Raw genomic sequence first — 24862 nt, forward strand, 5'->3', positions numbered from 1 at the left:
CTCACCTATGAAGCATTTTCGGGCAAACGAGTACACGGGTCAAAAATCATATTTTGATCCGAAAAATTGCTCCTATGCCGTGGGTTATGAACGACATAGGGCAAAACGATTGAAAACCAAATGAATTAATCAATAGGTATGATGTCTTTGAACCTATCCATGCTAAAAAATATGATAAATTATCATTATATTTAATAATATGAGACTTTAAAGGCCGAAAATGTCCGGTCGGTTACGCGTCGCCAACCCCGATTTTGAAGCAAAAGAGCAATTTGCGGTAACAAATCAGTACTGATCATGAACTCTTTGGCAATATTTGCTGAAAAGAGACTCTAATGTTCAAGAAAATTGCCAGTTTGAACTGAAATGTTTATTATTGAGCGAGAAAAGTCATTAGAAAGAGGTGTCGCCACATTTGGCGACAAATTTTTGCAGTTGTATTAAGTGCAGTGTTTATCTCGCCAGATGGAGTCAGGAGTTTCAAAACTGCCATCAAATTGTTCGCTGAAGTCTTCTCGACAAAACCATTACTGATAAGTCAGTTTTTTTTACAATGAAAACTTTAATTATTAAGAAAAAGTTAGATTAGTTAACTTCCGGACACCCTGTAAAATCTTTTCCTGGGTAATGAGGAGGTTCAGGGGGAAAAACTGAGGTCACTTTCAGACTTGGTGCTAAAAATTATAGAGAAAATTATGTATTCCTCTATGTCATGAGGAAAATAATTTCTGCAGACCTGTGTGGTACTTCTGCACAATTCTTCATAAATAATTATAGCCTTCAGAAGCTTAGCAATTACTAAATCAATTCATAAATAAGTGAAAACAAAATTCTTAAATTTCCGATACCATGAATCATTTCCATGTTTAAATATTTGCACAGAATTTAGGTTTCATGGACAATTAACTCTCAGAATCATTTAATTGGGTGCTTTTTGACAATGTAATTTCTGAATCTACACTAGTACCACTTTATTTGCGTGGGCCTTACATGCATGAGACTGCCATTTATCTTGACACAATGGTCAATTCTCTGCTAACTGCACAGTGGGTGATGATTTTCTGATATTTTCATCAAGGAAATTTTTGCTGTAAAAATAGAAAACAAGTGGGATGATACCAGGAACTATCTTTTATTGATCTGATGCAATGAAAAATGCCAAGAGACTATTTTCATGTATTTATTAAAATAAAAAATAAAAAAAGTGTTTTTTAAAAAGGAAAAATATTTGGAGATAAAAAAATGTTGACCGGTAGAAGTTACCAATTTTAAAAGCTTGTAACTGGCTAACTAACATCTACTTCGAAAGAGCTCACGAAACCACTTCCTGAGTATTCATTTCGCATTTACATGACATTAAGATCATAGGTACAAGACACAAAAGAAAAGTGATAAGATTTTATCCGTTCTCGCTGGGTTTGTGCTATTCTTAAATTTTGAATAGAAGGTCTACAAGATTGCATTATTAAAATTAACTTTGTAATTGAAACTTCCTGGTTAGGCTGTCCTGAAAATAATGCAACAATTGAACTTATGAGTGAACATAAAAGCTATTGCTATGCGATTTAGGCAAAACTCTGAATGGAGTATGCAATTGGCAATGTGTGCAAAACTTCCTGTGCTCACAAGATAAAAAAAAAATGGGTTAAAATTTTTTCCTTGACTCCAACGAGATCTTCAACATTTTGTTTTGCGAAGGTAAATAGCTTGTATCATTTGTACTACAGTGCAAAAACTGCATTACTTTCAGGGCGAAAAAAAACCCTAGTATAAAAACAACATTAAAACAGAAAATTGGATACAATTCAATGACTCATTTTAAATACTACCTGCTGTCAACTGGTAATCTACCATCTGCGTAGGAGAAAAAAAGGTATCAGCTTGTGATGGTTGAAACTTTCACACATTCATACTTTTTCGGGGAAAAAGATAGCATGAACTTACTGCAAGTTTCAGATAAATGAGTGAGATGAGGCTTGAAATGGGCTAAACCATCTGCATTAAAGCATGATAGTGACCTGAGACAACAAATCGAGGCAGTCATTAATGAAGAAAACAGCAGATATGATGAGCCTGATCTCACAATTATTGTGATCACAACTTAAATAGCTTAATAAAATTGCCACAGAGGTACATAAATGGAAAGTTAAAATATGCAACAATTGGCAGATGGTTGATTACTTATGACGAGCAACCTACTTGACAGGGAAAACTGAGGATTCTAGAGTTTTTAAAATGTTGTATAAAATTTGTTTTTAAAATACTACTTCCGTAAATTACGTCAGAATTTTAAGAAAAATTTATGTGGTGAAGGATTCGTAATACATACATGTATAAAAACCTACATGTCGTCCCTTTATGAACATAACTAGGAGCATTCACATACAATTTAATTCAGTACAGAAAATGTAATTTCAACAAGCCCAATAGCTTACTTCAACTCTCTACAGAATGTTCGCAGAGTTATGTACAGAGTTTCTAAAAAAATGTATTTGTTTTTCTGATACATGGAGAGAAAACAGTGAGATTGAAAATAGAATAAGTACCTCCTTCTTGAAAATAAAACCGAAGATGAAAACTTCATACGTACTTTCATTTTAAACTTTAAAAAAAGAGATCCATGTGGCCTAACTTTTAGAAAGATTCAGTACAAGTAGTCCTTAACTTACAATGATTGACTTGGAAAAAAGTCTACAATTTTAACATGCTTTCATACTTCAGTCTGCATTTTTTTTTCACCTTGCTTTGGTTGCTACGTTGTAAATTGATAAATGCACCAGCTGAGACTAATGGCTGAATAAAATGTTTCATATAATTTCTTTACACAAAATTAACGCTCTGTTCCATGCTCAAAATAATGTTCAGCACTAAAGAAAAAGTTAGACTTTGACCTTGAGTGCAGGATGCAAAGTTAAAATGTACAATATTATCACAATTAAGACCATTAGACTATCTATTATTCTACATCAGAAGCGCTTGAAATTTAGTTAGCAACTGTACAGCAATTCAAAGAAAGTCCAGAAATTGATTTAGAAGTTGTTTCCCCCTATTGCGGCAAAACATTTCAATTTTCAAAAAAATAAGGTAAAATATACTCAAGAAAGATTCTAGGTGGCGGTGGCCACCCTGGCCCAATCCTAATAGAAATAACCAAAAATATGTGTTACTTAAATGAGTTTGAAATACCTTAGTTTCCATTAGCACTTAGGAAAAACGGGACGAATGTAAAAATAGCTAACACTAAAGAGCTAAAGATGCTTAAAATTAGGAGACAGTTATCAAGATTTGCTAATGCCAATGAAAAGGAACATTAACGGAGGAATCAAAAAATACCAATATGTAGTTATAAATACTTGGAGAAAGATGGAAGCTTCTGTGTTCCATTATTGTTCCATTATCTTCTTAAATTAGAGAGGAAGATTCTTTTAGAGGACAGAGAGAATGATTCACCTAAAATAAAGCTTCATTGTTTAAATCACATCAAGCAAAGATCTCCATAATAGGATTAAAAGGACAGTTATTTACAAATAAATTAAAAAAAAAACAACAAGAAAATTCCATTAAAAAAGGACCTCTGATGTTACATTCTTGTTCACCGGAGAATTTCAGCATCTTCTTTAAAAGTCACTGAAATCCGAGTCGGAATATTTCTTTTTCTTGGGTGCTGCTTTCTTTTTCGGCTTATCGGCAATATTGGTTTTGCTGAAGAGAGTCTTCTTCTTTGCTCCGCCACCTTTCTTTGTGCTCTTGAAAGTATCAGCATCTGAGTCATCTGAGGATAGCTTGCGCTTGCCCGCCTTGGCCTTTTTAGGTTTCGATTCCAGCTCAAACTCACTGTCGCTGTCCTTGCGTTTCCTGGAGGCGGCAGGTTTTTTTGATTTGGGGGCAGGCTCGAAATCACTTTCACTGTCACTGCCTTCGTAGTACTTGCTAGCCGCGGCCGGCTTCTTCGGCCTTGTATCAGGCTCAAACTCATCATCACTATCCTTAGCTTTAGTTGGGGCTGCTGATTTCAGAGGAACATCATCATCATCCTCATCATCGCTGAACTTGTATGAGGTGGCAGGTTTTTTAGCGGGCTCTTTTTCTTTTGAGATGGGTGCACTTCCCTTCAAAAGCTTGTCGAATTCGTCACCACTATCTTCATCCTTACTCATTGCACTCGATTGACTGGACTGCAAAAGCTTATCGAAGTCATCTTCAGCTTTCTTCTTGAGAGCCGCAGCTTTTTTGGGCTTATAAGTTGGCTCTGAATCACTATCATCTTTTTCTTTACGTTTCTTGGGGGCAGCTTTTTTGGGCTTGGGTGCAGGCTCTGAGTCACTGTCGCTTCCCTTATCAGAAAAGTCGCTTGCAATGTCGTTAGTCACAGTGGTGATTGCGGAGGGTGCAGTGACCGCAATATTATCATACACTTCAACATCACTCTCAAGCTTTTCTTCACCATCTGAATCATCAAAGTTGAATTTAATGTTGGCAGCTGCGCGCCTGGCAGTTGCTCTTGATGGAACAGAGACTGGAGATGTTCGGAAGGAAGCAACACTGCCATCACTGAGCAAATCATCATCAGAGTCAGAAAATGCTGATTTCTTGCCTTTTTTCTTGGGTGATGCTTTTTTCTTGCCTTTTTTCTTCTTCCCATCATCACTGTCAGAATCGGAAAATGCGCTTTTAGTTTTGAAAGTATCTGTTATTTTGGATTGACCTTTACCTGCTTTAGGTGCTTTCACAGCCTTTTCTTTCTTCGCTCGAATTTTCTTTTCGATCATTTCTGGTGAGGTTCCCAGGCGTGCTGCGAGAGGTTTATCAGAACCGTTTTCGACAAGTAAATCAAAATCGTCCTTCTCAATATCCACAGCTTCTTTTTTCGCCTCGCGTTTCTTTGATCCAAGGACTTTGGCTTGTTCAAGTTTGCGGACTTTGTTTCTGAGTTCTTCATCGATTTTGAACTCTATACGTTTGCCAGCCGGCGAAGGCAAAGCTTCAGCCTTCAGAGCTACTTTTTTCTTACTACCTTTCTTTTTCGGATCAAAGTTTTCTTCAGCCTTTCTGATTTCATCTTGTTCAACTTCATCTAATTTTTCAAGGAAAACGTCCAAGTCATGACGCCATAAATCGCGAGGAGTTTTATCTTGTAAAATTTTCAACTCCATTTTCTTTTCTTTTTCTTTCTTCAGTAGTTCTTCTTTCTTTTCATAGGTCAAATTCCACATGGGCATACCAAGCAGATAATCATAGTCCCTCTGATCACCTTGGGCTGTTTCAGTCTCTGCCGGCTGATCAGCGTCTTCTTCTTGTTCTTCATCCTTTTGCTGTCTCTTTCGCCACTCTTTGACGGGATCTGACCGATATTCTCTTTTAACTAATTCAGCAATCATCTCCTTCTTTTTGCGGTTCTCAATTCGCAAATCTCCATCACACTTCTCGCAAATGAACCTTGCTTGGTCGCTTAGCCTTTGGGCTTCAGCTAAGAGCATGCCCTCCATGTAGGCCTTTCTCTTTTCGTAGAATTCTAGCCTTACATCGAAGAACTCTCTCATTATTTGCATCACTGTATCATACTTTTTCAAGCAATTTCCACGATCGAATGCAACCATTGATGAGGTGGAGATAGTGTTTTGCAATTTGAATACTTTGAAGAATCCTTCATTTTCTGCATGAATGAACATGTCCCTGTTCATACTGACTAAAAATCTCACTTTAGTATCTGTGCTATATTCTTTGTAATCAGTGATGAGTGGGGGAGTCTTATCTTTTTCTCCATCCTTGCCCTTCTCTTTCTCAGTTCCATTTAGCATCACCTCCAATGTCCCTTCCTTGTAGTTCTGAGTCCATACTCCAATAGGCAACTCAGTAACTTCAATTTTATCTTCATTGATTTGAGAAATGATACCTGTCGTTACGAAACGGGATTCACCGATGTTCTCAATATTTCCAATGAAATTCTTGTACCATGGTAGCATTGGTTTCGGATCTTCTCCATTAATCATAAGCTTTAAATTTGCCGCAATTTCACGGGGGTTATAGTTGGGTATTTTTGTCATCCAACCAGTGCCGATACCTTCTGCACCATTAACTAAGACCATTGGAATGATGGGGATGTACCATTCTGGCTCAATCCTTTTGTTGTCATCACGAAGATAAGTGAGTAATGGGTCATCGTCCGGATGAAATATGTATCTTGCTAACGGGCTTAACATGGTGAAAATGTAACGGGGACTGGCTGCATCTTTACCTCCTTGCAGCCTTGTACCAAACTGACCGTTGGGCATTAAGAGATTAATGTTATTAGAGCCAACAAAATTCTGAGCCAAGTTAACAATGGTTGAGGTCAATGACATTTCACCATGATGATACGCACTGTGCTCGGCTACACTACCAGCTAATTGTGCTACTTTCACTTCTTTCTTATCATTACGTTTGAAGCATGTAAACAAGACTTTCCGTGATCCTGGTTTAAGACCATCCACCATTGATGGAATAGAACGCTCATTGTCCATATTACTGAACAAAACTAATTCTTTGTTGATGAAATCTTGATAAGAAACTGCTCGCGTATCTTTCTCGTACAGATAGTCTTCTGGCAGACCCATTTCACGCCTGCGTTTACAGTCAGACATCCAGTTTGTGAGCCATTCTTTACGGGAGTCTACCAATTTCTTGCTGAACGCCTGGAAAAAATAAAAAGTCATTAATTGAGAAAAGACAGTGATAGGAAGGCTTTCTTAAAAAGAAGTATCACTCATCTCTCTATAACTTCTCTAAGAAGTCCATCAGTCTGACTCAAGAAAGATATATACATGTTACTGCTAATCCATGATGTATTGACAGTTGGAAGTAGTGATAACATGGTAGCACGTATAACTCTTTCACCAGGAGGTTTAACTTTTTACGTTCCGATGGTCATTCTAAGGCATACTGCCTCACAGTGCAAATGGCCCAAAATACAGAAATTTTGGAGTTGTCCAGGAACTCCATACAGATACACACATAAATTCCTTTCTTCACTCCTGCTTCACGCGTCAACTACCATAGCATTTTTGAAAGTATGTCTGCTGCACCATCACTTAAGTATATATACCAGTGTATGATTCAAAGACCAAAAATCACTAGTTCATTCACCAATATGAATGGCGTCCTATATGAGAAACAGAATGGTTTATATGCCAAAAATTTTTCCCAGTGTAATTCACAGGATAAGAAGTAAGAACTAACAAAAGTTGACTGAACGCATTATCATTGCTGAAAACTTCACTTCAAACCTTGATTCACACTTAAAAAAGCTGTACATACACATCGGAAACGAATAAAATGATTATCTTACCATAGTGATGTGAGCGTCATCTTCTGGTCCACGATAAATGAACAGAATTCTATGCCGATTCATGTTGGAAAAATATTCTCTTGCTTCATCAGAGGATGAAGTTCCCAAACCTGTAAAACAGCACAATTTCAATATTAGGGATACCATTTCAAAATTACGGAATGCGAGTCTTAACTGTAGAACAATATGCATTCTAAATCCTTCCCTTCCATTTGCAAACCTGGCCGTTATTTTTAGGCACTTTCATTACAACTACAGACAAGTCGATACATCTACACTGTATTTACATGGTCAAGAATAAAAAGAAAAGAGTTCCAATGAATTCTTCTTAATCAGATTCCTTGATTTTCCTAGATATTCGAACAAAGCTTCCAGTTAGATTTTCATTATTTTAATTTTGCTCCAGCTACACTTCGAATAAATATTTAGTTCACAAGACTCAAATTATAGAAAGAGGCACTTGGAGGCTGCACACGTTCTCTTGAAAGACACTGACTGAGATAGCTGCACTAAAAACGCATTGCTTACAAAATTTCTTGACTTTTCTATGCTTTCCCTGTTATTCCCAGGTCACTTTCATAGAGAAAAAAGAGAGGTGATCGTAATTCACGATTTGTTTACCCTGTGACATAGGTGGGCACAGTGGAGTGTCGCTATTCCAGCAAAATCCAAGATTCAAAGCATGAGAAACAGACCATGACTCTTTTACACAAACTATACCATTTATAAAAAAATTTATGGCAAAAAGTGTCTGTACCCACCAACATCATTGACGGTATCCAAGATGCCTGAAATGCGACAAACCCCTCTTTTTTCTCTATCGGGTTACCGTGAATTCCCCAACTTCCTAGGTTATTCAGATTGCTGAAAACTTTGAAGAATCATCCGTTATATCTCTCATTACCCAACCTTCTCCTCACAACAAGCATGATAAAAAACACACCAGGTAAAACAGTATCATTCGGTTTCACTAGGCTAAACGAATTGCTGACCTCAATTACTGTGGTGATTTGACATGAGGAAAAAATAAAAACCTTTGTAGTATTTGATGTTCCACGTGTTAAAGTTTGGTGTTGCAGCTTTCCATTCTTCAAATTCTGGCAGTGAATAGAAAGATAGGGTTTCTCTGCTTTTCTTCACCTTTACAATGGGTGTGATAAATTCTTGAAGGAACGGTAAGCGAAGTAGCCCAGGCCAGTTGTGATGGATAAAGTTAATGATGAGCCCTTTGATGTGAGACCCATCCTGGAGAAGAAATTAGCACAAATTATTAAGAAGGTCATGAACAAAAATTAGACTACATTTTGCAATAGAGAACTACATACTATTTCTGTCTTATCCATAAAAGCACATATCCGTGTAGAAAAATTATTATCGCGTAGGTATGTTGTTTCTACATTGAGCCATAATTAGTGTTATATATTGCAAAATGTAGTACAAGCGGACTGCATTTTGCAAAAAGGAACCACTAGCATTGCAATGATGCTAAGATTGTGCAACTTCATCTTTTGCAATAAAATTGCAGAAATCGTGAAAAACTATGAAATTTAGATGGTAATTTTTGTCTTAAATTTACAGTTCTTAGTGAGTAAAATAGAAACTATTAATGGATAATCGGGTTTTTCCTCCAAGACAAAAGAAGTTGCACAATCTTAGCAACATTGCAATGCTAGCGGTTCCTTTTTGCAAAATGCAATCCAAGTGTACTTGAAAAAAATAAAAACTTGATTTCATGACAGAAAATGTAACCTGAGTGATGTTCATATCCAAAAAGAGACGAGAAGATTAAATTGGTTAGCTCTACAGAATGTCCCATAGTCAAATCGCCATACTGACGGGGCAACGTATTAGGTTAAAAATAAGACTTCTTTCTTTATCAAGTATTTTCCAGAAGTGCACTCAGTAGAAGCTATGGCCCTCCCAAATTTTTACTAAAAATTATGTTTGAAATTCACTGACAACACACCTGATCTTGATCTGTCATGATCATTAATTTGCCGTATCTCAAGGTCCGGAGGTCATCTGTTGTTTCGTACTTCTTCTTGTAAATCAACCCTAGAATTTTCACAATGCTGCTGATTTCGTTGTTTTCCATGACCTGAAAAGATGCCAAGTGAACAATAAAGAATATCATCCATATAAAATGACCTAGAGGAGTTTTACTTTCAGTACAGCACATTACATTTTTTTCACATGTTGTGTACCAAAGTGTCTTTGCAAATATTTTGCACTAGGTTACAAAAACATGTGTTGGAAATTTATTTTACAAAATCGAAACTTATCTTCTAACTAGAAAAAGTAAGGTAACAGGATTACTGTAATTCTGTAAGTATTCAATTCTTGGCTTTTTTTTCTTTTCCCTGACACCAAAATTTCTCAATTCCCTAGGTTTCGCTGACCTTTGAACAAAACTTTCACTTGGATTTTATTCTCTTTTAATTACACTGATAGCTAACACTTTTCCCAGCGAAATTCCCTGACTTTCCCTTACTTTTCTAGGTTTTCTCGATCACCAGAGACCAACATTACAAACCTGTTTACCGAAATGGGTAAAGTATCATTTTTGAAACATTTTAGAAACAAAAATTTAATTCATAAAAAAAATGTTTTGACAGTGATCAAAACTGTTCAGGAGTATTGACTGATAACTCACAGAACTTGAGTGAGTAAAAAGACTTTGAAAATACATCTTTGCATAAAAGAACATCACTTGGTTGGCAGCACAAACCTGCTTTGTAGTGGCTTCTCGAACGTTCAAGAGTTTACCACGGAGTGGAAACACTCCATATCTATCACGACCGACAACACCGAGTCCAGAAACAGCCAGTGCTTTGGCTGAGTCTCCTTCTGTCAGGATTAAGGTGCAGTCAATGGAGTTTTTCGTACCGGCATCATTAGCATCTTCAAGTTTGGGTATACCTGCAAACAAACAAACAAAAACACCCTGAGTGACTGAGCTACTTTTTCAAAGAATTCATCACCAAGACGAGATCTGATCGAATCAAGCTCTTGTAAAATCGGATACTTTCTTGACTGAAAAGCATCATTACAAGGGAGAGCTTCGACAATTCTCATAAAGATTTATAGATGAAACTCAAACCTTGCATCATTACACACCGCAGCAAAGGTAAACAAGAACTAAATTTGACTCACAGTATGATGCATTAGGTTCCGAGAGAAACCTTGAGACCTTTTCCAGGAAAAGGCACTACAATTCATGACTGGGTAAAATTTTCAGTAAAGCAAAACTTGCCAAGATAAATTGAAAAATCTTATTTTTTTGAGATCTTGAAGGTACACTCTCTCGTGTCTTGAAGCATTGACTCGACTCGAACGTCATTTTAAAAGCTCTCACTTAAATCGAAAAAGTAAGAGAGAAACTCAAGCTCTACTGGAGCCAAAGGATCTAAGCTCACAGAGCCCTCCCTTCAAGAATAAACGTTGATTTGACAGGTTGGTTTTAGAGATAGCGAACAAGGAAAAATTCTTCTTCTTGAGCATTTTCCCTCTAATACCAAAACATGAAGACACAAATATACTTCATAAGGATGGTGCTAATGAACATTTTAGAAGTCTATAAACGGGGAGAGGAGGAAAGGAAGAGACTGATAAAAAAATTAAGGGCTTTCAAATACGTTTGAACATTTTCCCAAATTTTAAGGATATTCAATAACTTAAATTTGAAAATAAATTAAAGTACAACCATATTCAAGAACTTTTCAAGGCATCACGTATCCTGCGGGATATGGCAACCTATCTGTCATACAAAACGGCCCAGGAGCAAAGGTGTTTTAGAGGATTTTTAAATTCATGATATTACTCGATTGTTTCTAAAAATTATTCCAAGATAAAAAATCTTAATACAGGGAAACTCAAATCAACTACTATATCCACTCTTCCTTTGTTGTTTTTAAAGGTTACTTCCGGATAACAACAGTGGAAGAAGTATTGCAAAATACTTGAAAAGGTGCACAAAATTATTAAGCCAATAAATGTCCTTTTGATCCTTCGATGCAAAATTGAACTGAAAACTGAGGAGACATTATTGACTTTTTTACAAACCTTTTAGTTTAGACTGTTTTTTCCCACTTGTTTTTCCAAGGGCATTTTGTTCTTTGAATTTAGACCAGGCTAGGACCATGTCCACGATTCCAACTTTGTTCACCTGAAAGAAAACAATGATTAGAAACAACTGTTTTAGAGTGATCTTACGCTTAAATACAATTACACTTTATGCAATTTTGGCATTCTGTTCCTCATTAATGATTTTTTTTTTTAAAAAACTGAACCCCCCCCCCCCCTTTCAAATTTTGGAACTTCTTGTTCCAAAAAGCAGACGATTCTTGCATTAGGGTATGAACAGTTGAAAGGAGCTGCTACCGTTGGCCAAATCATTCCAAGCACTTAACAAGTCTAAAACTCCTACAAAGGGCTCATGTCAAAGTGGAAACACACCCTTACAGTAGAGGAACGACAAGTCGTAGGCCACACTCAAAAGTTACTCGCTAATGTCCACTTATTTTATATAGCAAGTTGTTTACAAATAGCATGATTATGATTTAGAATAGTATGTCCCATTTTTTTCGGACGAATCCCTCCATCCTTTTCAGAACGCTTCATGAGATTAAACTTGTCCCCCGAGTTGCGCACTCCACATTCCTCGGACGAGTGCACCACGCAACCAAATTTCGATTGTGCACGCCCTATAGTCTCTCTATGTTGATGTACTGAGCCTTGTAATATGTGCTATCTGTTGGTGAGGATATGAACTACAACTTCCGCATATTCTCCATAGAGTGCCCGCCTGTCGCTGCTCTGTGGAAGAGTCCAACCTGTTCACAATGCTCATTTTTTCATTCCTAACCTAGGGCTGTTCAATTGGTTGTCGGTAAGCTACCGAAACAGTTCCGTTAAGAAAAAGTTACGATAAGAGCGCTCTTGCCGATAGCGATCAGAGTTTTCAGAGCTGGCGAAAATAAGCTGTTGCCATTTGTACATCTATTTTACCCGCCGCTGCACCAGGCAATCTGATAAACCGACACACAGGGCAACAATGCATTGAGTGCGAGCTCTCAAAAATCCGATAAGGCCGGCTGTTGTCGATATCATCGCTACTGTCGGTACTGCGCCAGTTTCAATAAGAGACGATACCGATAGCGTTCCGGCAAGAATTCGTTTGAACACCCCTATCCTAACCTGGTATACAGGGGTGAGCGCGACGGATCCTGACCCGGTATTGAAAAGGTTAAGGAACCGGCAAACGTAATTTGACATTGGCAACAAAGTAAACACTAAGAACCATTCACATATAGTGCCCACTGAATAGTTGATATGTCGCAGGCAATCAGCAATCGCCGGCAATTTGCAAGCAGTTCACACGTCTTTTCAATAAATCGCAATAATGCAATTTTTAAGGGATATGGTCTTCAAAAGAATGAGCTCGGCTTGAAGCGCCTTCATTTTTTGTGATACTCTACGCTTTGTAACGATGTAAGTTTAGTTGCCTGTCCGATCTCGACCCAACTAAAGTCGCGAAGTTCACCACACGCTCTTCTGAGTGTGCATATTCCTGCCATGTTTTTAAGGATGGAAAAGTGTCAGTTCATATTATAGGCAACATACTCAGTACTCCAATCTTGTTCCTTTATTTTTGAATTCATGATTTTCTATATTAATTCACCACTGGCTTGTAAATTGCCGACGATTGCCAATTGCCTACGACAGATACAAAATAAAGGAGCAAAACAAATAGAGGAGCAATAATGAGGTTATGGATAATCTCAACTTACAGCAGTAAAAAATTTCTCGCTGATGGTGGGTTTCGAACCGAAGCTCTTCACTTGAAGCGTCATATGCTCTTTTGTCTGTGAGTCAAAAGTTGGATTAACGATCAGACAGTTGACAAAGACCCACATGTGATTCTTGACTTGATGAGGTTTAACAGCTGTCCCCTTGTTCTTTTTCTTGATTACTTCCATGAGCTGCTTGCAAATGACATCTGTAACATGATCCACATGTCTTCCGCCCTAGAAGCAGAAACAAAAGTTTCAAGTCTTGATAGCATTAGATTTTAAGGCAATGTGCAGCTGTGACCTGAGTAACGAGCAGAAAACATGCAGTATATGAGGTGGATATTATCCATTGGCATTTGTCACTTTAAAAAATTATGAAAGTAGCGCTGAATAGACATAAGGAATGATAAATGCTCTGCTAAATTAGTTCACATTCCATTATGCGCCATGTCTGTAATAAATCTGAGAAGTGAAACCGGTTCTCTAGTGTGCGTTTTTCCCCCACTTCGCTGAGCATAGTCTTAAAATGACTCACTTTGCCCTCACCTCCTTTCTCCACTGTAACATTGGTTCCTGCCAGTGCCATCAAGGCGCAAAATGACAATTCACTGAAGTCTTGCAGAAAGAACATCATTTATTGAGACATCATTGTTTATCATTTTTTTCATCATCATTTATTTATTTCTGCCCAACTTTCTCTTCGGATGCTCATGGGGAATTGCGACTTCTTTTGTAACAAAGAAATGGGTAGCCGTCAATCACACTTGAAGTCGAGACTATTAGCATCCAGTGGAGGGCTCCACCTGTTGACTGTAAAACAACAACTTAAAATGCTCTTTAAATTCTACAATCAAGCTTTTGGAGTTATTTTACAGTAACCATTTAAAGGAAAATGAACCGCCATTGACAGGGGTAAGCTTACCTTCGTTGTTGCGATACTGTTAGCAAATGACATTTGCTGGAATCCTTTGTCCGAGACTGTAATTGCGACTTCCCATCGAGGACCGCATTTTTCATGCACTACCTTCAGAGCGTTGCCAGAATCATCCGTCAGGTTTCTGACATAAAGGTCGACATAATCTTTGAAACTTTTCACCTACCAACAGGAGAATAAAATAAAATCATTATTAATTAAATTAAAAATAAACTAATAAGATTAATATCATACATTCACCTAATTGTCAATTAAAGGCAAGAGTGGGACTTATAATTCTGAACATAGATAATTGTAACCCTACTGACTTGAAACAACAGCTCTGAGCTGCCCATCAAATGAACTGCATTTTGCAATTTGGACCTATAAATTCTGGCCCGGTTTAAAAACAACGTATATGCCATTAGTTTCCCTCTGCACATAAGTGTTTTTTCAGATGAGCCAGAATTTATAGTTCCAAATTGCAAAATGCAGTCCAAATGGTCATGGATGTTTTCAGGATAGATCCTGTTCTCATCAATGTTATACGAGTATTTTGACCAACCTAAAACTTATTTCATACGGTAACTTATTACTATGTTGCACTATTATTGTATTTTGGGAGAGAGATTGTAATGGGCCTCTAGACAAGGTATAAGTTAAAGCACTACATTACATGATCCCCCTTCATACTTTTGCTAGAGTACCTGTATAGGGAGAGTAGCGACAGATCTGAAACTCCGAAAGTCCATCAGGCCTTCACCGATGCCTCCGCGAATAAAGTTAGGGCCCAAAAGGGCAGCCAACCTATGAATTTCGAATGTCCAGAGCGATTTACAAATACAATTGTTACGAACCGTCGTTTAGAAAGCATGTATTTGGCTTACTTGTTGCATAAATTTACTTATTTTTGCGAAAGAACGCTCATTTATGTACATTCATAGCCATCTTGGTTAGAATTGAAATCTGTAGGCTGGCAGTGAAATTTTGTGTGTTAGAAGTTGCTCAGAAGGGTGGCTGCACTTTTGGGCCCTAAGCCCTCCATGAACCGATCTGTCGCTACTCTCCCTATACAGGTACTCTAACTTTTGCGAGAGAATCAAATCACAGAAATTGACGTCTGGAAATCAACTCCTGAACAAGATGTAAGTGTCTGCAATTAACAATGTTGAAACGGAAAAAATACAAATGACGTAATTTGTAAGACCTAACTCTCATTTGATCTGTGTTAAAAATACTTGTTGATATCTTGTTCAGGAGTTGATTTCTAAACTTCCCATGGGAGGAATCGTTTCTTTCGTAGGATTTCAAAGAGGAAACATACCACGCTTTCTTTACTTCAGACCTTGTCAAGTTCCCCATCAGCTTAAAACTTATGATATGATCGATGATTTGGTTGAAAGAAAAGCCAACGCTCTCCTCACCTCATTGGTCTTGTCCTAAGGCTGGCTTAATTATGAATGTAAAATATGGTTAGAATTTGCAGTTTAATAAAAAAGACAGTCTTCTAGACAATATTAACAATTATTTTCAGCAGATGTCTTACACATTAGGCTAAAACTAACTTACCGGTAAAAGTTTGCCATTGAGGACCACTTTAACACCCCCAGTTGTTGCAGCAACATCATATGCTCGCCGCTTCATTAATGCAACGATATCATCATCTAATTTATCCATCTTAAATTTGGTGAGATCTGGTGAAAATTTAATCTTTGTGTAATCTTCACCTTTTGATGCAATAATCTGAGGTGCTGATGTTTTTGTCATGTTAGAGGTCCATGTCTGTAAACGGATATTAAGAAATTAATAAGTAAATTAAAAGAAGGAAATACTGATTGGTTGGGCTGGAAATGTAAAATATCTTGGACGAAAGAAGTTACGTTCTTGATACACAGAGGAGATCAAGCAAACTGATACAACATAAAAATAACTGCGCAACATTTACATGACTGTTGAACACAATAGGGCTCTTCAAGAAGGGACTGAGGAATCCCAAAATGCAGCAGAAAAAAAATAAAAAATAACCCGTTGGTCTTTCAGCCTTAGAGAAGGGAGTTCCACAACTTGTAGGCGTTAGTGTTAATTTAATTTGTAAGTTTGAGTTCCTTAATTTTCCAAGTATCTTTATTTAATTTAATAGCTCACAGTTTGTTACCCCGTTTAGCTGTTTGCTTTGTCTACTTTTTGCTACTTTCGGTTCATCTGTCTGAAAACTTGCCATGCTTATGACTTAACATAAAAAAATGCTAACTGATATGAGCCAAATTTGATGCTAAGAATTGAAACAGAAGTGCTGGGAGAGAGGAATGATTCGAGCACTTCACTACTTCTATTGAATAGGAAAGCCAGTACAGCAAATTGCTGTTAAGAAAATAAAAATCGTAAAAAAGAAGATTACCTGCTTGAAACATTTTTTATAATCCTGAGAACTTGTTTCTACAGTAAACTTTGTTGAGAAGATGTTACACAGTTTAGCTCCGAAACCATTTCTACCTCCTGTGACCTTCTCTTCCTCATCATTGTAGTTGGAACTTGTGAGCAAATGACCAAAAATCATGGTTGGAACATACATTTTTTCATCCTTGTGTTCGACAACAGGAATACCTTGACCATTGTTGTATATGGTGATGGTGTTATCTTCTCTAAAGATTGAACAAACAAGGAAAATTATTCATAGGTACAGAATATTATGGAAAAAGCAGTGCATTTGATGAAAGACAAAAAATAGGCAAAAATCATTTTTGTAGAGGTATCTACTAATGATGAATATGTGGCCATGATATGTACAAACATGTTTTCATGATGATGGACATTGCATTCTAGCTTTTCAGCAAAATAATTTGGCCATTCTTTCTTTAAGAAATAATGTACACAAAGTCACAGGCACCTACCATAGGAATAAGTCGCTGTAGTTGCCACTAATATTTGGTCATATCAATTATGATTATGCAGTTATGGATTCCAAGATCAAATGAGATAGAATTAAGTAAGCTTTAAATATACAACAAAAATTTTGACCATGAGGCTGAAATTTTTAGAAGATTGAGACCTGAATACTTTCAATTGATAAATAATCAAAATAGTAAGATTTTTAATTGATCTATTGCACGCAAGAGATACGGCCAAATGAATACTTTCTACAGCTAAAATTGTACAAGTATCGTGATGTACACATTACAAACTTATGAAATCCACTCTTTAGCACTCAATTTTTATGCTTTATTACCTAAATTATCGAATTTACTGCGAACCAGGTCTACTGAGAACCAGATAAAAAGTGATCGGGAGAAAGGTAATTTCATCAACATAATGCAGCCCGATAAAAATAAGTTCAACTTTAAATTGAATTTACTGCCTTTGCAGCAACATTAGGCTAGGTAAGAGAAATCTACAAGTAATCTAGAAGAGTTATCGATTTTAAAGGAGATGCCGGACTATTACTAGTAGTGCCTAACATGAGTGCTCAGAAATATGACATCTTTGTGAAGATTTCTTGAGAATTTTTATCGAAAGTTGGGGAAAGGGATTTAACTCATCGAAATAATGGGTGGGAAAAGTCTTGTGATACCTCTTGCATATTGAGTCAATGAGCACCATCTACTTGTCTAACTTTCCAAATAAACTCCCAGCAAATTTTCCGGAATTAAAAATTAGATTTTGCAGCATAAATGCTGCTAAAATTTATCGTTCAGTTCTTAACATAAATTATCAGAGTATGATGATTGACTTGAAACTTTGGCTTATAATTTATTAAAATAAATTACTTCTCGTTCATTAATATTTTTAATTTCATCTTGGAGAGACTGACAGTATGACAACACAGCATAGTGATCGATCTCATCTTGAGATCACTTAAGTAAATTCAACTTGAGAAGTGGCAAGCATTTCATAAGATTACTTCATCTTTCACTTCTACATGCATAAGTATGAATTATTTTATTAAAATTAAGTGATGATGACAAATAAACAAAAAACATGTTTTAATTTTTTAATTTACTGGTTACTTACTGACTGATGTCGATTTTTATTCTGTCCATCTTGGGGTCGCGCTGTTTATTGTCAGCCGCATTGACGAGGATTTCATCAAATATTTTGTACAAACCAGGGACATATGAAATCTCTTTCTGAATCATTCTGTTTTCCTCTTCATCGTAAATCCACATGGGTTCTTTCACGAACTCCACAGATCCTAAAAAAGAAAAATCAACTCTGAAACATTTTAACCTACAGAGAGTATTAGACCATAGGTGTCTGTTGCCGGTGCTAGATATCTTTATTCTTACAAGCATTCATCGTCTACCGAGGTAAGCTTGAATTTGTTTCAGCCAGGTAGCCTTTTCGGAAAATGCTTTTTTTTTTTAAATCTTTACTTATATTACGTTCATTTCAGCCCACTATCCAAATATTCAGAGTTGAGAGCCATAAGAGAGCAAGAAAAAGACGGGAAAAACTATCACCATTAACAATTTATAAAAGAAAATTTCAAGAAACGGTAATGGCGGAGTTGGTCAGATAAGCCTACATATGTTTGAGATTAATTCTAAGACATTGCAAAGGCTACAGCCTTACTGAAAATTTGATGCCTTACCAATATATGTGTCCGGTCGAAGCAAAATGTGTTCCAGCTGTGATTTTTTCTGATAAATTCTTTCCACACTCATTTTCTTCCCTTTCGGTTTAGCTTGTACAACCTCATCTTCGGAGCCGCTGCCCCCTCCATTAAGGTAATCACCATCCATCTTAGAGTAGGTTCTGGAATGAGGAATAGAAATAAAAAAACTAAAGGTGTGGAGGAATGAATCCCAGATCGTACTGAAACTAATAGAGAATTGTTACTTGAGGAGTCACCTTCTAATGCTTTACGCTAATTGTCTGCCTTGTATCATGCCTGTGCTTACCATTAGAAATACGTGTGAGAGGGCAAGGAAGCGACATAAACAAAACACTTTCAGAGTTTCCTTCATTATTTTACCATGTGCCATGATCATATCAATGCTAGAAACTACATTTCTGGACATGTGGAAATTTCTGTGATGTGTAGACCAAAGGTACATAGAAAGTCTCTGTGCCCACACAGCCTACCATGCATGTGACAGAGCAACATGGGCTTGTGCGAGCCTATCTGGAGGACATACCAACTAAGTAAGATAGGCATGCCTTGGAAAAATTTCAAGATCATAAGAGAAACAAAGACATAATATTCTCTTCAGAAAACGTCAATGGCAGTTTTCCATTTTAATATAAAGATGCACGCACTCAATACCGCTAATGTCCCAAAGTGTCCAAATGATTTACACATGTTTAGATGTCATAAAAGAATGGAGAGTGAGAGCAATTTGAGATGTTTCTCAGCAAATTATAACAACAATGTGCGAAACATGAGTAGATCCTAAGTTATCTCTGACAATAATCTGTTCACTGACCACAGACGTATTCCAATTGACTGCAGCTTTAGGTTACCACCTTTACTTAGACAATTGCATAATGTTGTGTACTTGCGGATATATCTTAAGTCCTGTCAAATGTGCATGGATCCTTCCCTGGCAGGCAGCGCCAGTAAATTTATATGACGTGTAATACATACGACAATTATCTCTCCTGTACGATGTTGAGCAGGAACTTAAATGTCCTTAAAAATGATTGTGGCTCTTGCAGCAGTCATTAACTATAATTCTCCTAAGAGATAATTGATGGATGTTTGCCATGGTGTCCAATTCACCTGATGGCAGGACTGACAAGCTAGAAGAAAAGGAGTCGAGAACATATCCGCTTACGGGTGCATCAGGAGGTGCCAAAGTATTAAGCATACACCGTGGATTGATCATAGGACAGGCCAAGAAGCCTTGTCTGTGGAGAAGAGGTCATAGGATGACTCAATCAGAATGAAACTGTCGTTGGGCATAAGCAGACTCGAAAAGTACCGACGGGTATCATGGTTTGGGAACAATAAACAAACAATGGAGAATGTGCTCGGAGATCACTTACGATGAAGTAGTGGGCACGATGGAAACCGCAGAGGTCAGGGACACCTGGGCTTAAGGGGATTCAAAATTACACCTGGAATTGCATCCAGTTGAGTAATAAATATCCTCAAACATTCGCACTAACACTATATCCGCTAAAATGTCACCAAGTTCTCACCGAAACGAGGCGATTTGTGAAGATACTGATGCTGAAATGGCGCCAATGGCGGCGAAATTAAACGGTTTTTTGCATCTTGCGATCATGCTCCGGTACTGCCAACAGAAAAGACGACGGGATGAAGGAGAAGAAAAGGCACACTGACATTCTGGATGTGAATTTTTCAAAACTCTTGGAATCCCAACTTTGGTAAAAGCTACTTGAAATTGCAGAAGTCGTCTGGACATTCATGAGTGCTTGATATAAGCTTCAGAAATTATTTTATTCAGAGTTCACCCAGCACGACACATGAGACTTGCTACGAAGAGAAATAAACTGGCGCCTATGTAACACTGACGCTAGTGGCGGGATTTATCAAAGCGAATCATGGAGCCGGGTCAGACTTTTACGTCACGTTTGTTCCGTATCCAGCACCCCATTGGTGATTTTCGAGCGACTTATTTCTGTAGACTGAGGAACCAACAGGAACCAAGGGAACCTATTGGAACCAGGAACCAGTGAATCAGAATAAGAATTAATTGGCAATCAATTTTTATGTACACTGAAAACAGATTTTTGTGTGCATGATTATAATTATCATAATTAAAATTCTTTTATCTCATTAATTTTTTTTTAAAAAAATAATAATATAAAAATAGAAAAATAATAAATAAGCAAATATGAAGAATGAAAAAAACTGACTTAAAAAGGATATAAGATTAGGGGGTTGCAAGGGTCGTTAGTGCGGAGAAACGGGGGGGGGGGGGGGGGGGGGCTCACAATCTCCGACCCACACCTCTCCCCCTGCCATGTCATTTTTACTTTCTCGCTCCCCTAGTTTTTCTCTGGTGGTCACTAGCCAAATATGAGCCACACGCAAGCTTTTACAGAATTTAAACACGAAATATCAGTCCCAACTCGAGGTTGGATATATTTTTATTTATTTAAAAAATTTAAATGTTCAGAGTTGTAAACTGAAACTGTTTCATATGCCGAAAGAAACCTCGAGTGGCATATTTCACATATTTACAAAAAATAGGAAAAGAAATTAAATCGACAAATATTGATTTGTCGCAAAACGATGATCCGGGTATCGGAACATGGCTGATTAGAAAACGCCTTCAAATGCGGCGTGATACCTCACGCATTCCGGAGAGTTCAAATAGTTGTATCATTGCGCCGTAAGAATGTGACGGAAGATTTAAATGGAGATAGCCTCCATGAACGCTGGGCTTGTCGATTTCCTCTGAAATTTTCGCAGTGGTGAATGCATAGCTGAAGTGCACTTCAGCTGGAATTGTATTTATCAAATGGGTGGTTTTTCTACGAGGATTAAAAATAAAAAGTGGCACGGAATGTAGCAAAAGAATATGAACTATGCAAAACGATAATCTGGGTATCGGAACTTGGCTGATTAGAAAACGCCTTCAAATGCGGCGTGATACCTCACGCATTCCGGAGAGTTCAAATAGTTGTATCATTGCGCCTTAGAAATGCGACGGAAGATTGCAGTTGAAATAGCCTTCATGCACGCTGGCCTTTTCGATTTCCGTTAAGATTTTTGCAGTCATGAATGCGCTTAAGTGCGCTTCAGCTAGAATTGTATTTAGCAAATGGGTGGTTTTTATAGGAGGATTATAATTAAACAAGTGGTTAGAAATAAAAACAAAATAATATGAAATATGCAAAACGATAATCCAGGTATCGGAACTTGGCTGTTTTGAAAACGCCTTCAAATGCGGCGTGATACCTCACGCATTCCGGAGAGTTCAAATAGATGTATCATTGCGCCGTAAGAATGTGACGGAACATTTAAATGGAAATAGCCTTAATGCAGGATCGCCACATCCCATCTCGGGCCCCAGTTTTAAGGTCCGTGCGCCAAGGAGGGTTGGGGGGGGGGGGGTCCGAGGGGCACCCCCCGAGAAATTTTATAATTTATACGACTAATTGGACGCATTTTGAGGCTTCCTTAAAGAATTTTTCATTCAATCTCTGCGGAGTAATTATGTTTTTTTTTTTTTTTTTTTTATACTTTCAGCACAAAATACTTGCGAATTGTTGCATTCGAAACATCTGGAAAATTTTTATTCTTTTTTTTTTGGGGGGGGGGGGGCCATATTTATGCATGTATATGTATGGGGGCATATTCGTAGTGGTTTTTCACTTGTAACACGGGCCCCGGTACCAGGGACCCAGTATCCCCCCCCCCCCCCCTTGTGGCGGGCCTGAGTAGATCGGCGCATGGAGACCTTATTATTTAAAAATTTGCACATGTTGTACCACACCAGAAATTTAAAGGTCTTTAGGGGCAGACATTTGTTATTTGCCTGTGACTTCGATCGGCGATGGCGAGAAACGCGATTTACTTACGATGAGTGCAAGTCGTTACAGATGCGATTGTAGCAATGTTGCGAGGAGGAAACACCGAAAAAAATAATATGCTGTTTTAGCACCTATAGGATGTTAAAAATGTGTCTTGTGATCTTAAGATGCTGCCTTAACTGCCTATAGAGTTAAATTTGCATTCACAGGATGTTAAGTTAACTGCGAGGGCAGTAAGGACAACAACTCCGGATCACCAGACACATTTTTACCATCCTAGCTGCTAAAACAGCATATTATTTTTTTCGGTGAAGGGTTTGTAAATCATTTTGGGAAAAACTGTATTCATCACGTGAAATTACGCAAAAAATTGTGTCCGTTGACAAATTTTAGATATTTAACGGTACCATTTGACTGCAGCTTAGGGAAAATGGACGGGAAAATGGTGCTATTAGAGGAGACGGAAATGAAGTTGCTCAATTCGGAATCTTAGAAAATTAAAAACTTTAGATGCATTTTGGACGAGTGTTCATCATTTTTACCTTAAAAATATCAAGTATCCCCCCTAGCCGCAAACGATTCCTGGCGGTAAATGTTCTTTTAACCCACCCTGATGAGTTTTTTGCCACTCATTAATTGAGCACAAAACACTTCTCATTTGAGGGTGCTAAATGAACTTAGGATTTCTGCGATCCATAAGACGAAATGGAACCTCGTAAAATGATCAATAGGTATGGATAGTAACACGGAAAAAATGGAATGTTGATTTAATAATTCAGTTGATAAAAAAGGTGTCCGCAATGTTTCAAATATACATCTCACAGTAGTGGAAAGCTAATTTAACCACGGAGGTAGCCTTTTTTATTGTAAAATCTTCATTGAAACATTGCAGTCACTTTTTTCTACTACAAAATTGTTAAATCAGCAATTTAATTTTTTCCGTGACTGTTAGGGCGAGTGTTTGAACTGCGCGCCAGTAACATGGCTCGTTTTAGCCTACGTCATCAAGATGGCAACTCTTCTCCCACCACTCCCTCTGCCTCTTCCTTGTTCTATTCAATCTTTCGTTCATGCTGAATTCCGACCCGTTCTGTTGCATTGTTTGAGTTGCTCATTAGATGTATGTGCGTCGGTCTGTCCTGTGTGTGTGAGTGCTCCATTGGGAATACATGACTTCGCAGCATCTCAGTCCTAATTTTTCAACCATCCTCACAGGATAATCCTTTCGTGTATATCGTGCAAACGTCCAGTGCTTTCAAATTTCTTTCAGCCGTACTGAATAAACGCATCGTGTTTGTCACCGTTATTTTCTGCTCATTTCAGTGTTTCAATCGGGCCGAATCTCGGATGCTCCGTTTATTTACGTACTCCGAGAAAGGGGATTCAAATCGCGAATCGGTAGTGCTCCATTCATTTCGTTCGGTTGTTCTGTCATGTCTTTGTTTTACTTTAGTTTCCTGTGACCTAGTCACGTCCAATTGACCTCTCTCATGTCCCACAAGATTCGGATTCATCTCGGATTCCTCGATCTCCGTCAGGACATCAGTTCGTAGGAGAGGATCCATTTTCGAAAATCAATATAATTTTACGAATTCTACTTCGTTGGAAACCTCTTTATTTGCGTGCATTTCTCCGATGCTTTATCATTAACATTTTCATCGTATCATTCGTGCCCAGTGAATTATTGGTAACTGACCACCATGGTTCTTAGATCAATCGCTGATTTTGCTCATATCAATCAAGTGTCTCTCCGCCAAAAAATGAGCATTAACGCCGTTACTATCTTTTTAACGTGTTTTGTCGCGCTGGTTAGTGTGTGTTGTGTATCTGCAAGAGATATTAGTTGTTCTTCTGTCAAATCGTCATCTGCCGTTATACCTTGGAGTGGCATTCATATCCCGGAATCGCCCCAATCAGGTAAGATTGTGAGCTTCAGTACATGCTGGTTAATTTCAATTATCCCTAAGTTCATCAATAAAACAGTCCTTAAAGTACTTTCGAGGTACTGGAAGTATTTCAAGTTTCCCTGAGAAGGTGCGACCCACTCACATGAAGTCGCACTGTCGAGGTTAGGTAAGTATTGATGAATGCGTGTAACACGCACAAGTAATCTAGTTTAATGAACATTTGATCAGCCCAATTTTCTCTCAAATTTTATTCACAATTTCCCTCTACCATTCCTAAGGGTTGGAAAGGAAGCACTCAAACTTTCAAGATTTTTCATCGATAGATTAATGTCTTGTGTTTTGTTGGATGAAGAAGATGCTACAATTGATGGATCGGTATATTTTTAAAATGTTGTAACCTTCCATGGAGATGACACAGACGCTCTGCAAGATCCAGTTATGTATACGAGAATCTTTGAAATTTCTTTGATGCTAGGAATCC

The 24862-nt window shown here is 37.7% G+C and overlaps 2 protein-coding genes across 3 annotated transcripts in view; one reads left to right on the forward strand and one right to left on the reverse strand.

Moving 5' to 3' along the window:
- Window positions 1-1164: 1164 nt before the first annotated feature.
- Top2 (DNA topoisomerase 2) lies at window positions 1165-20466 on the reverse strand. 2 transcript variants are annotated; one of them, XM_019057119.2, is made up of 13 exons: window positions 20171-20466; window positions 18618-18781; window positions 18038-18218; window positions 16428-16671; window positions 15599-15811; window positions 14039-14212; window positions 13114-13350; window positions 11387-11489; window positions 10053-10243; window positions 9291-9422; window positions 8359-8569; window positions 7325-7434; window positions 1165-6671 (listed from the first exon to the last, which is right to left on the reverse strand). In XM_019057119.2, exons 1-13 carry the CDS (start codon window positions 20395-20397, stop codon window positions 3618-3620), a joined length of 5241 nt encoding a protein of 1746 aa, XP_018912664.2. In that variant the 5' UTR covers window positions 20398-20466; the 3' UTR covers window positions 1165-3617. The 2 variants fall into 2 exon arrangements, with proteins under 2 accessions (XP_018912664.2, XP_018912665.2); XM_019057120.2 differs by having other exon boundaries at window positions 20015-20465.
- Window positions 20467-23557: 3091 nt separating this feature from the next.
- LOC109040976 (glypican-6) overlaps window positions 23558-24862 on the forward strand; it is a 97401-nt gene continuing 96096 nt past the window's right edge. Inside the window, exon 1 of the mRNA XM_019057126.2 lies at window positions 23558-24391. Coding sequence (XP_018912671.2) covers window positions 24175-24391 — 217 coding nt within the window. The 5' untranslated portion in view covers window positions 23558-24174. The remainder of the gene's footprint in view (window positions 24392-24862) is intronic.

The sequence above is a fragment of the Bemisia tabaci genome, chromosome 4 (genome assembly GCF_918797505.1).
Source record: "Bemisia tabaci chromosome 4, PGI_BMITA_v3".
Lineage (NCBI taxonomy): Eukaryota > Metazoa > Arthropoda > Insecta > Hemiptera > Aleyrodidae > Bemisia > Bemisia tabaci.

Bases quoted from the DNA above. Each gene is read 5' to 3' on its own strand.
- Top2 (XM_019057119.2), bottom strand. From the start codon at position 20,397: ATGTCCAGACGACTTCTGCAATTTCAAGTAGCTTTTACCAAAGTTGGG. The intron at 13,351-14,038 runs GTAAGCTTACCC...TTCTGCTTCTAG, and splicing joins ACAGTATCGCAACAACGAAG to GGCGGAAGACATGTGGATCA. The intron at 10,244-11,386 runs GTTTGTAAAAAA...GTTTGTTTGCAG, and splicing joins AAAACAGTCTAAACTAAAAG to GTATACCCAAACTTGAAGAT.